Source organism: Oncorhynchus mykiss, chromosome 8, assembly GCF_057628025.1.
Source record: "Oncorhynchus mykiss isolate SJ-2025 chromosome 8, ASM5762802v1, whole genome shotgun sequence".
NCBI lineage: Eukaryota > Metazoa > Chordata > Actinopteri > Salmoniformes > Salmonidae > Oncorhynchus > Oncorhynchus mykiss.
Window position 1 is genome coordinate 2017830 of NC_143029.1, and position 14671 is coordinate 2032500.

A 14671-nucleotide genomic window follows, 5' to 3' on the forward strand; every position below is an offset into this window, starting at 1 on the left:
TAATCTGGTTGATATATTACCCTATCAGTAATCTGGTTGATATATTACCCTATCAGTAATCTGGTTGATATATTACCCTATCACAGTCATCTGGTTGATATATTACCCTATCAGTAATCTGGTTGATATATTACCCTATCACAGTAATCTGGTTGATATATTACCCTATCAGTAATCTGGTTGATATATTACCCTATCAGTAATCTGGTTGATATATTACCCTATCAGTAATCTGGTTGATATATTACCCTATCAGTAATCTGGTTGATATATTATCCTATCAGTAATCTGGTTGATATATTACCCTATCACAGTCATCTGGTTGATATATTACCCTATCAGTAATCTGGTTGATATATTACCCTATCACAGTCATCTGGTTGATATATTACCCTATCAGTAATCTGGTTGATATATTACCCTATCACAGTAATCTGGTTGATATATTACCCTATCAGTAATCTGGTTGATATATTACCCTATCAGTAATCTGGTTGATATATTACCCTATCACAGTCATCTGGTTGATATATTACCCTATCAGTAATCTGGTTGATATATTACCCTATCACAGTCATCTGGTTGATATATTACCCTATCAGTAATCTGGTTGATATATTACCCTATCACAGTCATCTGGTTGATATATTAGCCTATCAGTAATCTGGTTGATATATTATCCTATCAGTAATCTGGTTGATATATTACCCTATCAGTAATCTGGTTGATATATTACCCTATCACAGTAATCTGGTTGATATATTACCCTATCAGTAATCTGGTTGATATATTACCCTATCAGTAATCTGGTTGATATATTACCCTATCAGTAATCTGGTTGATATATTACCCTATCACAGTCATCTGGTTGATATATTACCCTATCAGTAATCTGGTTGATATATTACCCTATCACAGTCATCTGGTTGATATATTACCCTATCAGTAATCTGGTTGATATATTAGCCTATCACAGTAATCTGGTTGATATATTACCCTATCAGTAATCTGGTTGATATATTACCCTATCAGTAATCTGGTTGATATATTACCCTATCACAGTCATCTGGTTGATATATTAGCCTATCAGTAATCTGGTTGATATATTACCCTATCAGTAATCTGGTTGATATATTAGCCTATCAGTAATCTGGTTGATATATTATCCTATCAGTAATCTGGTTGATATATTAGCCTATCAGTAATCTGGTTGATATATTACCCTATCAGTAATCTGGTTGATATATTAGCCTATCAGTAATCTGGTTGATATATTAGCCTATCACAAGTAACAAAACAAATTATTTTAATACATTAACGTTGACTATATGTAACGGATTGCTAAAAAATAGTCATATTTAATAATAAGTAATTCAACGTTTTAAACTTCTACCTAGCTAAAGAGTTATAGCAAGTCTCACCAATTAAATTTGGGATTAGTTGAACCCGCTGTGTTGTGTTAGGGCAAAAACCAAAACATGCACCCCTTGGGGTCCTGAGGACCGAGTTGGGGAAACCATGAGCAAGTTATTCATCTGCACACTACTCCTCTTACACTCTTTAAACTAGAAACGACATTTAAACTTTGACATGTGCAGACTGGTCTGGAATACTGTGCTTGCGTACAACTTTTCGATATTACTTATACTATACATTTGTCTGTCATTCTTTTTGCCCCCTTTAATGGGACTTTTTAACAAGTCTAAAACTCCGCATTGTGACATCGTCACTTCAAACGTTCCCTGTAAACAACATCAGCTACTTTGACCATTTTGAAATCAACTTAGACAAAACAAAAAATTGAGAATATGGAATCTTCCTCTTCTTCTCTGCTTTTCAAAACAGAATAATCTGCTAACGATCAAATGTTACAGCTGTGAGTAACCCGCATCAACAACACTTCCCTAAAACTATTTATAAACGTAACTTTTGACCACTCCACAAACAAGTTACAGAAAAAGTTTGAAGATATGAAATCGTTGTCACGTTCGTTGTAAAGAGGAGACCAAGGCGCAGGGTGGTAAGCATACATTCTTCATTTATTAAATGAATGAACATTGAAACAAACTAACAAAATAACAAATAACCGAACAAAAAGTGACTCTAACCACATGAGTGCTAACACATAGACAAGAACCCACAATTACCCAAGGGAAAATGGCAACCTAAATATGGTCCCCAATCAGAGACGACGATAAACAGCTGCCTCTGATTGGGAACCATAATCGGGCCACCATAGCCACACATATACCTAGATTTACTAAACCCTTAGACTTTCTAAACCCCTAGACTTACAAAAAACCCTAGACAATACAAAACAAGCATACCCACCCTCGTCACACCCTGACCTGACCAAAATAATAAAGAAAACAGAGATAACTAAGGTCAGGGCGTGACACCAATGCTGAGATGTTTAGACTGACCCTACTTACATTGCGTGTCAACATCATTTAAAAAAAAACTTTTTTTTTTATTAAAAAAAAAACAATTGCAAAAAATAACTAACCAAATGGTAATTATAGAACCGTTGAAGCTACATAAACTAAACCAATGTTCAGGCCCTTCCAACTTCAATTTTGTATTGTATTGTTCACCAACTATAATTATATAAATTAGCATAATATAAATCACCAACAGTATCTTATGAAACAATCAAGCTATATAAGGCAAACCAACTTTCATTTGTTCAGGCTATACTAACTTTTCATCTACCTACTTTTTTCAACTATAACCAGTCAGCATCATTACTACTGCAGACACTACCACTACTATAACCAGACACTACCACTACTGTAACTATAACCAGTCACTCCCACTACCATTACTATAACCAGTCACTACCACTACTATAACTATAACCAGACACTACCACTACTGTAACTATAACCAGTCACTCCCACTACCATTACTATAACCAGTCACTACCACTACTATAACTACGGGTAGCGGCAGGGTAGCCTAGTGGTTAGAGCGTTGGACTAGTAACCGGAAGGTTGCGAGTTCAAACCCCCGAGCTGGCAAGGTACAAATCTGTCGTTCTGCCCCTGAACAGGCAGTTAACCCAGGCCGTCATTGAAAATAAGAATTTGTTCTTAACTGACTTGCCTGGTTAAATAAAGGTTAAAAAAAAATATATATATATAACCAGTCACTACCACTACTATAACCAGTCACTACCACTACTATAACTATAACCAGACACTACTATAACATTACATACAGTATATTCGGAAAGCATTCAGACCCCTTCACTTTGTCCACATTTTGTTAAGTTACAGCCTTGTTCTGAAATGGATTACACTGTTTATTTTCCTAATCAATCTACACACAATAACCCATAATGACAAAGCAAAAACCGTTTTTTTGAAATCTTTACAAAAGTATTCAAAATAAAAGACTGAAATATCACATTTACTTAATTATTCAGACCCTATACTCAGTACTTTGTTGAAGCACCTTTAACAGTGATTACAGAACAGAGTCTTCTTGGGTATGATGCAACAAGCTTGGCACACCTGTATTTGGGTAGTTTTTCCCATTCTTCTCTGCAGATCCTCTCAAGCTCTGTCAGGTTGGATGGGGAGCATCGCTGGCGCGCGCTATTTTCAGTTCTCTCCAGAGATGTTGGATCGGGTTCAAGTCCGGGCTCTGGCTGGGCCACTCAAGGACATTCAGAGACTTGTCCCGAAGCCACTCCTGCGTTGTCTTGGCTGTGTGCTTAGGTTGTCCTGTTGGAAGGTGAACTTTTGCCCCAGTCTGAGGTTTTCATCAATGATCTCTCTGTACATTGCTCTGTTCATCTTTCCCTCGATCCTGACTAGTCTCCCAGTCCCTGCCGCTGAAACACATCCTCACAGCATGATGCTGCCACCACCGTGCTTCACCGTAGGGATGATGCCAGGTTTCCTCCAGACGTGACGCTTGTCATTCAGAATAAAGAGTTCAATCTTGGTTTCATCAGACCAGAGAATCTTGTTTCTCATGGTCTGAGAGTCTTTAGGTGCCTTTTTGTAAACTCCAAGCGGGCTGTCATGTGTCTTTTACTGAGGAGTGGCTTCCGTCTGGCCACTCTACCATAAAAGCCTGATTGGTGGAGTGCTGCAGAGATGGTTGTCCTTCTGGAAGGTTCTCCCATCTCCAAATAGGAACTCTGGAGCTCTGTCAGAGTGACCATCGGGTTCTTGGCCACCTCCCTGACCAAAGCCTTTCTCCCCTGATTGGTCAGTTTGGCCGGGCGACCAGCTCTATGAAGAGTCTTGGTGGTTACAAACTTCTTAAGAATGATGGAGGCCACTGTGTTCTTGGGGACCTTCAATGCTGCAGAAATGTTTTGGTACCCTTCCCCAGATCTGTGCCTCGACACAATCCTGAGCTCTATGGACAATTCCTTTGACCTCATGACATGGGACCTTATATAGACAGGTGTGTGCCTTTCCAAATCATGTCCAATCAATTGAATTTACCACAGGTGGACTCCAATCAAGTTGCAGAAACATCTAAAGGACAATCAATGGAAACATGATGCACCTGAGCTCAATTTCGAGTCTCATAGCAAAGGGTCTGTATACTTATGTAAATAAGGTATTTCTGTTTTTATTTCATCCATTTTAGAATAAGGATGTAATGTAACAAAATGTGGGAAAAGTCAAGGGGTCTCAATACTTTCCGAAGGTACTGTATGTCTGTTACAGACACCTTTTATTAAAAGGAAAAGAAAAAAAACAGTGACGTGCATTTGACTCAATCAGCGCGACACATCTCCTTCTGTATAATATATGTATCTATCTCCTTCACATAGAGTTGACCTGTTGATTGTGGCCTGTTGTATAAGCAGTTTGCTGATGTCAACGTAGGGTCAGGAATAAGACAACGAACACAATTGCATTTTATCGAGATCCACCCCGCACCATCACCTCATGTTTCAGCATGATAATGCATGCCCCCATGTCGCAAGGATCTGTACACAATTCCTGGAAGCTGAAAATGGCCTGCATAATCACCAGACATGTCACCCATTGAGCATGTTTGGGATGCTCTGGATCGACATGTACGACAGCATGTTCCAGTTCCTGCCAATATCCAGCAACTTCTCACAGCCATTGAAGAGGAGTGGGACAACATTCCACAGGCCACAATCAACAGCCTGATCAACTCTATGTGAAGGAGATGTGTCACGCCTCATGAGGCAAATGGTGGTCACACCAGATAATGACTGATGCATATCTGAATTCCCAGTCGTGTGAAATCCATAGATTAAGGCCTATTGAATTCATTTCAATTGACTGAATTCCTTATATGAACTGTAACTCAAGTAAAATCTTTGAAATTGTTGCATTTTGCGTTTTTTTGTTCAGTGTATAACCGACAAGAACGGTCGGGTTCTGTAAGTGCAAAGAGAAGGAAGCTCTCCAACCATCAACTAGAGATTCAGCATCTCTTAGAAGACAAGTTAATAAACAAGTTAGCGAGAGAAGAGCGAGAGAAGAGCGAGAGAAGAGCGAGAGACAAGAGCGAGAGAGAAGAGCGAGAGAGAAGAGCGAGAGAGAAGAGGAGAGAGAAGAGGAGAGAGAAGAGCGAGAGAGAAGAGCGAGAGAGAAGAGCGAGAGAGAAGAGCGAGAGAGAAGAGCGAGAGAGAAGAGCGAGAGAAAAGAGCGAGAGAGAAGAGGAGAGAGAAGAGGAGAGAGAAGAGCGAGAGAAGAGCGAGAGACAAGAGCGAGAGAGAAGAGCGAGAGAGAAGAGCGAGAGAGAAGAGCGAGAGAGAAGAGCGAGAGAGAAGAGCGAGAGAAGAGCGAGAGAGAAGAGCGAGAGAAGAGCGAGAGAGAAGAGCAAAAAAATAGTGAGAGAGAAGAGCGAGAGAGAAGAGAGACGAGACAGGTAACTCACCAGAGAGGTATCCACTCATCAGCTTGTCCAGACTGTTAAACTGTTGTCTGTACTTCAGCCTGGTGGACTGGGGAACGGACCAATCACAAGAGCACGTCTTGGGAGAGTTACTGGCCAGGGAGGTGGTGGAGGAGGAGTTAGAACTGGAGAGGGGAGTAGGAGAAAGAGAGCAAGAGAGGGAGAGAAAGAGAGAGAGAGAGAGAGAGAGAGAGAGAGAGAGAGAGAGAGAGAAAGAGAAAGAGAGATAGATTTGATTTCACATTGATTTCAGAAAAAAAGCAGAGCCCAGTCTGGCAGAGAGAGGCAGAGAGAGGCAGAGAGAGGCAGAAGAGAGGCAGAAGAGAGGCAGAAGAGAAGCGAAGAGAGGCAGAAGAGAGGCAGAAGAGAGGCAGAGAGGCAGAATAGAGGCAGAGAGAGGCATAAGAGAGGCAGAAGAGAGGCAGAATAGAGGCAGAAGAGCTTTATTGTTCCAGCTTTATTGTTTCTGTGAGAAACTTAGCCATTTCAACCAGTTGCTAGTGGTGTAAAGTTTAAATACTTTAAAGTACTACTTAGGTCATTTGGGGGGGGGGGGGGGGGGGTGTATCTGTACTTTTGCCTCACTACATTCCTAAATAAAACAATGTACTTTTTACTTCATACATTTTCCCTGACACCTAAAAGTACTCATTACATTATGAATGCTTAACAGGACAGGAAAATGGTCCAATTCACACACTTATCAAGAGAACATCCCTGGTCATCCTACTGTTAAGATTGCCTAATAGAAGTAATTAAAATCAATTCTACTGTTGCCTTTGATACTTAAGCATAATTGGCACAATTGGCCCAGCTTCGTCCGGGTTTGGCCGTGGTAGGCCGGCATTGTAAATAATAATGTGTTCTTAAACTGACTTGTCCAGTTAAATAAAGTTTGTATTTTTTTTAAACAAAATACTTTTACTCAAGTAGTATTTTACTACTTTTCTATTAAAGGTATCTTTCCTTTTAATCAAGTATGAGATTTGGGTACTATTTCCACCACTGCATATTGCCCCCTCCCTCTGTCATCTCAGAGCTCTGGGGTGTCTTCTGGCTTCAATATTTTGGTACAACTCACTGCTGCACAGAGAGCCCCACTAACCTGATTTCCCTTCATTAGTTTCAGAAGAGGAATGAGGAAACTGCCAAACAGACACACAGCCTCATGCCGGGTTCACAACATGCTGTGGTGTTAAGTACTTCAGTCGGTTTTGGGGGTTTTCTTTACTTTATTATTAATACTTTTCACTACTTTTACTTTTACCTCACTACATTTCTCAATAAACAAATAATGTACTTTTTACTCCATACATTTTCCCTGACACCCAACAGTAATCATTACATTTTGACAGGAAAATGGTCCAATTTACACACTAATCAAGAAAACATCCCTGGTCATCCCGACTGCCTCTGATCTGGAGGACTCACTAAACAGAGAACATCCCTGGTCATCCCTACTGCCTCTTATCTGGAGGACTCACTAAACAGAGAACATCCCTGGTCATCTCTACTGTCTCTGATCTGGAGGACTCACTAAACAGAGAACATCCCTACTGCCTCTGATCTGGAGGACTCACTAAACAGAGAACATCCCTGGTCATCTCTACTGTCTCTGATCTGGAGGACTCACTAAACAGAGAACATCCCTGGTCATCTCTACTGTCTCTGATCTGGAGGACTCACTAAACAGAGAACATCCCTGGTCATCTCTACTGTCTCTGATCTGGAGAACTCACTAAACAGAGAACATCCCTGGTCATCTCTACTGTCTCTGATCTGGAGGACTCACTAAACAGAGAACATCCCTGGTCATCCCTACTGCCTCTGATCTGGAGGACTCACTAAACAGAGAACATCCCTACTGCCTCTGATCTGGAGGACTCACTAAACAGAGAACATCCCTGGTCATCCCTACTGTCTCTGATCTGGAGGACTCACTAAACAGAGAACATCCCTGGTCATCCCTACTGCCTCTGATCTGGAGGACTCACTAAACAGAGAACATCCCTGGTCATCCCTACTGCCTCTGATCTGGAGGACTCACTAAACAGAGAACATCCCTGGTCATCCCTACTGCCTCTGATCTGGAGGACTCACTAAACAGAGAACATCCCTGGTCATCCCTACTGCCTCTGATCTGGAGGACTCACTAAACAGAGAACATCCCTGGTCATCCCTACTGCCTCTGATCTGGAGGACTCACTAAACAGAGAACATCCCTGGTCATCCCTACTGTCTCTGATCTGGAGGACTCACTAAACAGAGAACATCCCTGGTCATCTCTACTGCCTCTGATCTGGAGGACTCACTAAACAGAGAACATCCCTGGTCATCCCTACTGTCTCTGATCTGGAGGACTCACTAAACAGAGAACATCCCTGGTCATCTCTACTGCCTCTGATCTGGAGGACTCACTAAACAGAGAACATCCCTGGTCATCTCTACTGCCTCTGATCTGGAGGACTCACTAAACAGAGAACATCCCTGGTCATCCCTACTGCCTCTGATCTGGTGGACTCACTAAACAGAGAACATCCCTGGTCATCTCTACTGCCTCTGATCTGGAGGACTCACTAAACAGAGAACATCCCTGGTCATCCCTACTGCCTCTGATCTGGTGGACTCACTAAACAGAGAACATCCCTGGTCATCCCTACTGCCTCTGATCTGGAGGACTCACTAAACAGAGAACATCCCTGGTCATCCCTACTGCCTCTGATCTGGAGGACTCACTAAACAGAGAACATCCCTGGTCATCCCTACTGCCTCTGATCTGGAGGACTCACTAAACACAAAGGCATCTTTTGTAAATTATGTCTGTTGTTTTGGAGTGCCCCTCGCTCTCCATACATTTAAAAACAAGTGAATTCTGGCTGTCTGGTTGGCTTAATATAAGGAATCTGAAATGTGTTGTGGTGTGTGTTGTGGTGTGGTGTGTGTGTGTTGTGTTGTGGTGTGGTGTGTGTTGTGGTGTGTGCGTGTGTTGTGGTGTGTGTTGTGGTGTGGTGTGTGTGTGTTGTGGTGTGGTGTGTGTTGTGGTGTGTGTTGTGGTGTGTGCGTGTGTTGTGGTGTGTGCGTGTGTTGTGGTGTGTGCGTGTGGTGTGGTGTGGTGTGTGTTGTGGTGTGTGTTGTGGTGTGTGTGTTGTGGTGTGTGTGTTGTGGTGTGTGTGTGTGTTGTGGTGTGTGTGTGTGTTGTGGTGTGTGCGTGTGTGCGTGTGTTGTGGTGTGTGTTGTGTTGTGGTGTGTGTTGTGGTGTGTGTTGTGTGTTGTGGTGTGTGTGTGTGTGTTGTGGTGTGTGCGTGTGTTGTGGTGTGTGTGTTGTGGTGTGGTGTGTGTGTTGTGGTGTGGTGTGTGTTGTGGTGTGGTGTGTGTTGTGTGTGTTGTGGTGTGTGTTGTGGTGTGTGTGTTGTGGTGTGTGTGTTGTGGTGTGTGTTGTGGTGTGTGTTGTGTTGTGCTGTGTGTGTTGTGGTGTGTGTGTGTGTGTGTGTTGTGGTGTGTGTGTTGTGGTGTGGTGTGTGTGTTGTAGTGTGGTGTGTGTTGTGGTGTTGTGTATGTTGTGGTGTTGTGTATGTTGTGGTGTGTGTTGTGGTGTGTTTGTTGTGGTGTGTGCGTGTGTTGTGGTGTGTGCGTGTGTTGTGGTGTGTGCGTGTGTTGTGGTGTGTGCGTGTGTGCGTGTGTTGTGGTGTGTGTTGTGGTGTGTGTTGTGGTGTGGTGTGTGTTGTGGTGCGGTGTGGTGTGTGTTGTGGTGTGGTGTGGTGTGGTGTGTGTTGTGGTGTGGTGTGGTGTGTGTTGTGGTGTGGTGTGTGTTGTGTTGTGGTGTGGTGTGTGTTGTGGTGTGGTGTGGTGTGTGTTGTGTTGTGGTGTGGTGTGTGTTGTGGTGTGGTGTGTGTTGTGGTGTGTGTTGTGGTGTGGTGTGGTGTGTTTTGTGGTGTGTGTTGTGGTGTGTGTTGTGGTGTGGTGTGTGTTGTGGTGTGGTGTGGTGTGTGTGGTGTGGTGTGTGTGTGTCTGTTTTTGTGTGTGTGTCTGTTGTGTGTGTGTGTGTGTGTTGTGGTGTGGTGTGTGTGTCTGTTTTTGTGTGTGTGTCTGTTGTGTGTGTGTGTGTGTTGTGGTGTGGTGTGTGTGTATGTTGTGGTGTGTCTGTTTTTGTGTGTGTTGTGGTGTGGTGTGTGTTGTGGTGTGGTGTGTGTTGTGGTGTGGTGTGTGGTGTGTGTTGTGGTGTGGTGTGGTGTGGTGTGTGTGTGTCTGTTGTGGTGTGGTGTGGTGTGGTGTGTGTGTGTTGTGGTGTGTGTGTGTTGTGTTGTGGTGTGGTGTGTGTGTGTGTGTGTGTCTGTTGTGGTGTGGTGTGGTGTGTGTGTGCGTTTGTGTTGTGGTGTGGTGTGTGTGTTGTGGTGTGTGTGTGTGCATGTGTGTGTGTGTGTGTTGTGGTGTGTGTGTGTTTTAGTGTGGTGTGTATGTGTGTGTGTTGTGTGTTGTGTGTTGTGGTGTGGTGTGTTGTGTGTGTTGTGGTGTGTGTGTTGTGGTGTGTGTGTGTGTGTTGTGGTGTGTGCGTGTGTTGTGGTGTGTGTTGTGGTGTGTGTGTGTTGTGGTGTGTGTGTTGTGGTGTGGTGTGTGCGTGTGTTGTGGTGTGTGTGTGTGTGGTGTGTGCGTGTGGTGTGGTGTGTGGTGTGGTGTGGTGTGTGTTGTGGGGTGGTGTGTGTTGTGGTGTGTGTGTTGTGGTGTGTGTGTTGTGGTGTGTGTGTTGTGGTGTGTGTGTGTGTGTTGTGGTGTGTGCGTGTGTTGTGGTGTGTGTTGTGGTGTGTGTTGTGGTGTGTGTTGTGTTGTGTTGTGGTGTGGTGTGTGTTGTGGTGTGTGTTGTGGTGTGGTGTGGTGTGTGTTGTGGTGTGTGTTGTGGTGTGTGTTGTGGTGTGGTGTGTGTTGTGGTGTGGTGTGGTGTGTGTGGTGTGGTGTGTGTGTCTGTTTTTGTGTGTGTGTCTGTTGTGTGTGTGTGTGTGTTGTGGTGTGTGTGTCTGTTTTTGTGTGTGTGTCTGTTGTGTGTGTGTGTGTGTGTTGTGGTGTGGTGTGTGTGTATGTTGTGGTGTGTCTGTTTTTGTGTGTGTGTGTGTTGTGGTGTGGTGTGTGTTGTGGTGTGGTGTGTGTTGTGGTGTGGTGTGTGGTGTGTGTTGTGGTGTGGTGTGGTGTGTGTGTGTCTGTTGTGGTGTGGTGTGGTGTGGTGTGGTGTGGTGTGTGTGTGTTGTGGTGTGTGTGTGTTGTGTTGTGGTGTGGTGTGTGTGTGTGTGTGTCTGTTGTGGTGTGGTGTGGTGTGTGTGCGTATGTGTTGTGGTGTGGTGTGTGTGTTGTGGTGTGTGTGTGTGCATGTGTGTGTGTGTGTGTGTGTGTGTGTGTGTGTGTGTGTGTGTTGTGGTGTGTGTGTGTTTTAGTGTGGTGTGTATGTGTGTGTGTTGTGTGTTGTGTGTTGTGGTGTGGTGTGTGTTGTGGTGTGGTGTGTGTGTGTTGTGGTGTGTGCGTGTGTTGTGGTGTGTGCGTGTGTTGTGGTGGGTGTGTGTGTGGTGTGTGGTGTGGTGTGGTGTGTGTTGTGGTGTGTGTGTTGTGGTGTGTGTGTTGTGGTGTGTGTGTGTGTTGTGGTGTGTGCGTGTGTTGTGGTGTGTGTTGTGGTGTGTGTTGTGGTGTGTGTTGTGTTGTGGTGTGTGTTGTGGTGTGTGTGTGTGTGTGTGTTGTGGTGTGTGCGTGTGTTGTGGTGTGTGTGTTGTGGTGTGGTGTGTGTTGTGGTGTGGTGTGTGTTGTGGTGTGGTGTGTGTTGTGGTGTGTGTTGTGGTGTGTGTGTTGTGGTGTGTGTGTTGTGGTGTGTGTGTGAGTGTGTTGTGGTGTGTGTTGTGGTGTGGTGTGGTGTGTGTTGTGGTGTGGTGTGTGTTGTGGTGTGGTGTGGTGTGGTGTGTGGTGTGGTGTGGTGTGTGTTGTGGTGTGTGGTGTGGTGTGTGCGTGTGTTGTGGTGTGTGTTGTGGTGTGTGTTGTGGTGTGTGTTGTGTTGTGTTGTGGTGTGGTGTGTGTTGTGGTGTGTGTTGTGGTGTGGTGTGGTGTGTGTTGTGGTGTGTGTTGTGGTGTGTGTTGTGGTGTGGTGTGTGTTGTGGTGTGGTGTGGTGTGTGTGGTGTGGTGTGTGTGTCTGTTTTTGTGTGTGTGTCTGTTGTGTGTGTGTGTGTGTTGTGGTGTGTGTGTCTGTTTTTGTGTGTGTGTCTGTTGTGTGTGTGTGTGTGTGTTGTGGTGTGGTGTGTGTGTATGTTGTGGTGTGTCTGTTTTTGTGTGTGTGTGTGTTGTGGTGTGGTGTGTGTTGTGGTGTGGTGTGTGTTGTGGTGTGGTGTGTGGTGTGTGTTGTGGTGTGGTGTGGTGTGTGTGTGTCTGTTGTGGTGTGGTGTGGTGTGGTGTGGTGTGTGTGTGTTGTGGTGTGTGTGTGTTGTGTTGTGGTGTGGTGTGTGTGTGTGTGTGTCTGTTGTGGTGTGGTGTGGTGTGTGTGCGTATGTGTTGTGGTGTGGTGTGTGTGTTGTGGTGTGTGTGTGTGCATGTGTGTGTGTGTGTGTGTGTGTGTGTGTGTGTGTTGTGGTGTGTGTGTGTTTTAGTGTGGTGTGTATGTGTGTGTGTTGTGTGTTGTGTGTTGTGGTGTGGTGTGTTGTGGTGTGTGTTGTGGTGTGGTGTGTGTGTGTTGTGGTGTGTGCGTGTGTTGTGGTGTGTGCGTGTGTTGTGGTGGGTGTGTGTGTGGTGTGTGCGTGTGGTGTGGTGTGGTGTGGTGTGTGTTGTGGTGTGTGTGTTGTGGTGTGTGTGTTGTGGTGTGTGTGTTGTGGTGTGTGTGTGTGTTGTGGTGTGTGCGTGTGTTGTGGTGTGTGTTGTGGTGTGTGTTGTGGTGTGTGTTGTGTTGTGGTGTGGTGTGTGTTGTGGTGTGTGTGTGTGTGTGTGTTGTGGTGTGTGCGTGTGTTGTGGTGTGTGTGTTGTGGTGTGGTGTGTGTTGTGGTGTGGTGTGTGTTGTGGTGTGGTGTGTGTTGTGGTGTGTGTTGTGGTGTGTGTGTTGTGGTGTGTGTGTTGTGGTGTGTGTGTGAGTGTGTTGTGGTGTGTGTTGTGGTGTGGTGTGGTGTGTGTTGTGGTGTGGTGTGTGTTGTGGTGTGGTGTGGTGTGGTGTGTGGTGTGGTGTGGTGTGTGTTGTGGTGTGTGGTGTGGTGTGGTGTGGTGTGTGTTGTGGTGTGGTGTGGTGTGTGTTGTGGTGTGTGTTGTGGTGTGGTGTGTTGTGGTGTGTGGACAAATGTTTTTTGCGCTTTTCAATGTTTTACCGCCAGTGCTAACCCTGGCGCTCGTGCGCATATTTGTGTACACACACACACACACACACACCTCTGTTGGTAATACCGACAAAGCACAGGTGGGTTGAGTCAAACTGTCTACTGATGTTTACACACTTTCACTTCCTGCTAGTGGACAGATCCAATCCGGTGTTAGCTTGTTGTTACCTGCTAGAGGACAGATCCAATAGGGACTTCGCTTGATGTTACCTGCTAGAGGACAGATCCAATCCGGGGTTAGCTTGTTGTTACCTGCTAGAGGACAGATCCAATAGGGACTTAGCTTGTTGTTACCTGCTAGAGGACAGATCCAATCCGGGGTTAGCTTGTTGTTACCTGCTAGAGGACAGATCCAATAGGAACTTAGCTTGTTGTTACCTGCTAGAGGACAGATCCAATAGGGAGTTAGCCTTGGAGATCCCAGCAGATGGAGAGAATGCCATTGGAGAGGAGAAGCAGGACAGAGGGAGTGCTGGAGGGAGGGAGAGAGAGAGTTATCCATCGAAACGGAGATGTGTGGGTAAACCACTTCTTTTTGGCTCTATAACAAAGAACAGACAAAACAAATACAAATGTTGATGATGAAATTAAAAAATATAAAGACCACTAATTCTAATTGGCTATACTCTTTATCATCCTCAGCTCTCATCTTCTCATGAAACCAAGGACAACCCGAATCCACAAATGTGGAGACAAATTTGACCCCAATAACTACCGTGGGATATGTGTCAAAAGCAACTTTTGGAAAATCCTCTGCATTGTCATTAACAGCAGACTAGTTCATTTCCTCAGTGAAAAACAATGTACCGACCAGATTACCGTACGACAGACCACGTATTCACCCTGCACACCCTAATTGACAAACAAACACACAAACAAAACAAAACAAAGGCAAAGTCTCCTCATGCTTTGTTGATTTAAAAAAAATCTGTGACTCAATTTGGCATGAGGTTCTGCTAAACAAATTGATTGAAAGTGGTGTTGGGGGAAAAATATTGCACTGCATCTGAATCACATCTGACCGTGATTGGGAGTCCCATAAGGCAGCCCACAATTGGCCCAGTGTCGTCCGGGGCAGGCCGTCATTGTAAAGATTTGTTCTTAACTGACTTGTTAAATAAAGGTTACACACACACACAAAGTGTTATTTGACGTGTATCTGACACGCAAACACCATTCCATAGTATGTCATGAAGCTAATAGCAGTGACGCTATTACTGTGTAACTCCGGTAGGGCAACATTTGAAAAATAGAGCACTTGGTAGTGTGTACCGGTGCTCGACCAGTCGGCGAAAGCCAACATCACTCACGACAGAGAACGGTTGATTGTCAAGGGCAATGAATTCCATTATACATTATGATTTCACCTTTGAGTTGTCTCGCTGAAATGTTGTTACTTTTTCAAATGACTGCACGACTTGTTGACTGCTCGATCCACACAGCAGAC

General features: G+C 44.6%; 1 protein-coding gene across 1 annotated transcript in view; it reads right to left on the minus strand.

The window, feature by feature from the left end:
• The window catches only part of LOC110513701 (intersectin-2-like), an 80403-nt gene that overhangs the window by 44989 nt on the left and 20743 nt on the right, over positions 1 to 14671 (minus strand). The window contains exons 6-7 of the mRNA XM_090242423.1: positions 13603 to 13696; positions 5884 to 6026 (exon numbers count right to left, since the gene is read on the minus strand). Of these exons, the coding sequence (XP_090098549.1) occupies positions 5884 to 6026; positions 13603 to 13696 (237 nt within the window). The remainder of the gene's footprint in view (positions 1 to 5883; positions 6027 to 13602; positions 13697 to 14671) is intronic.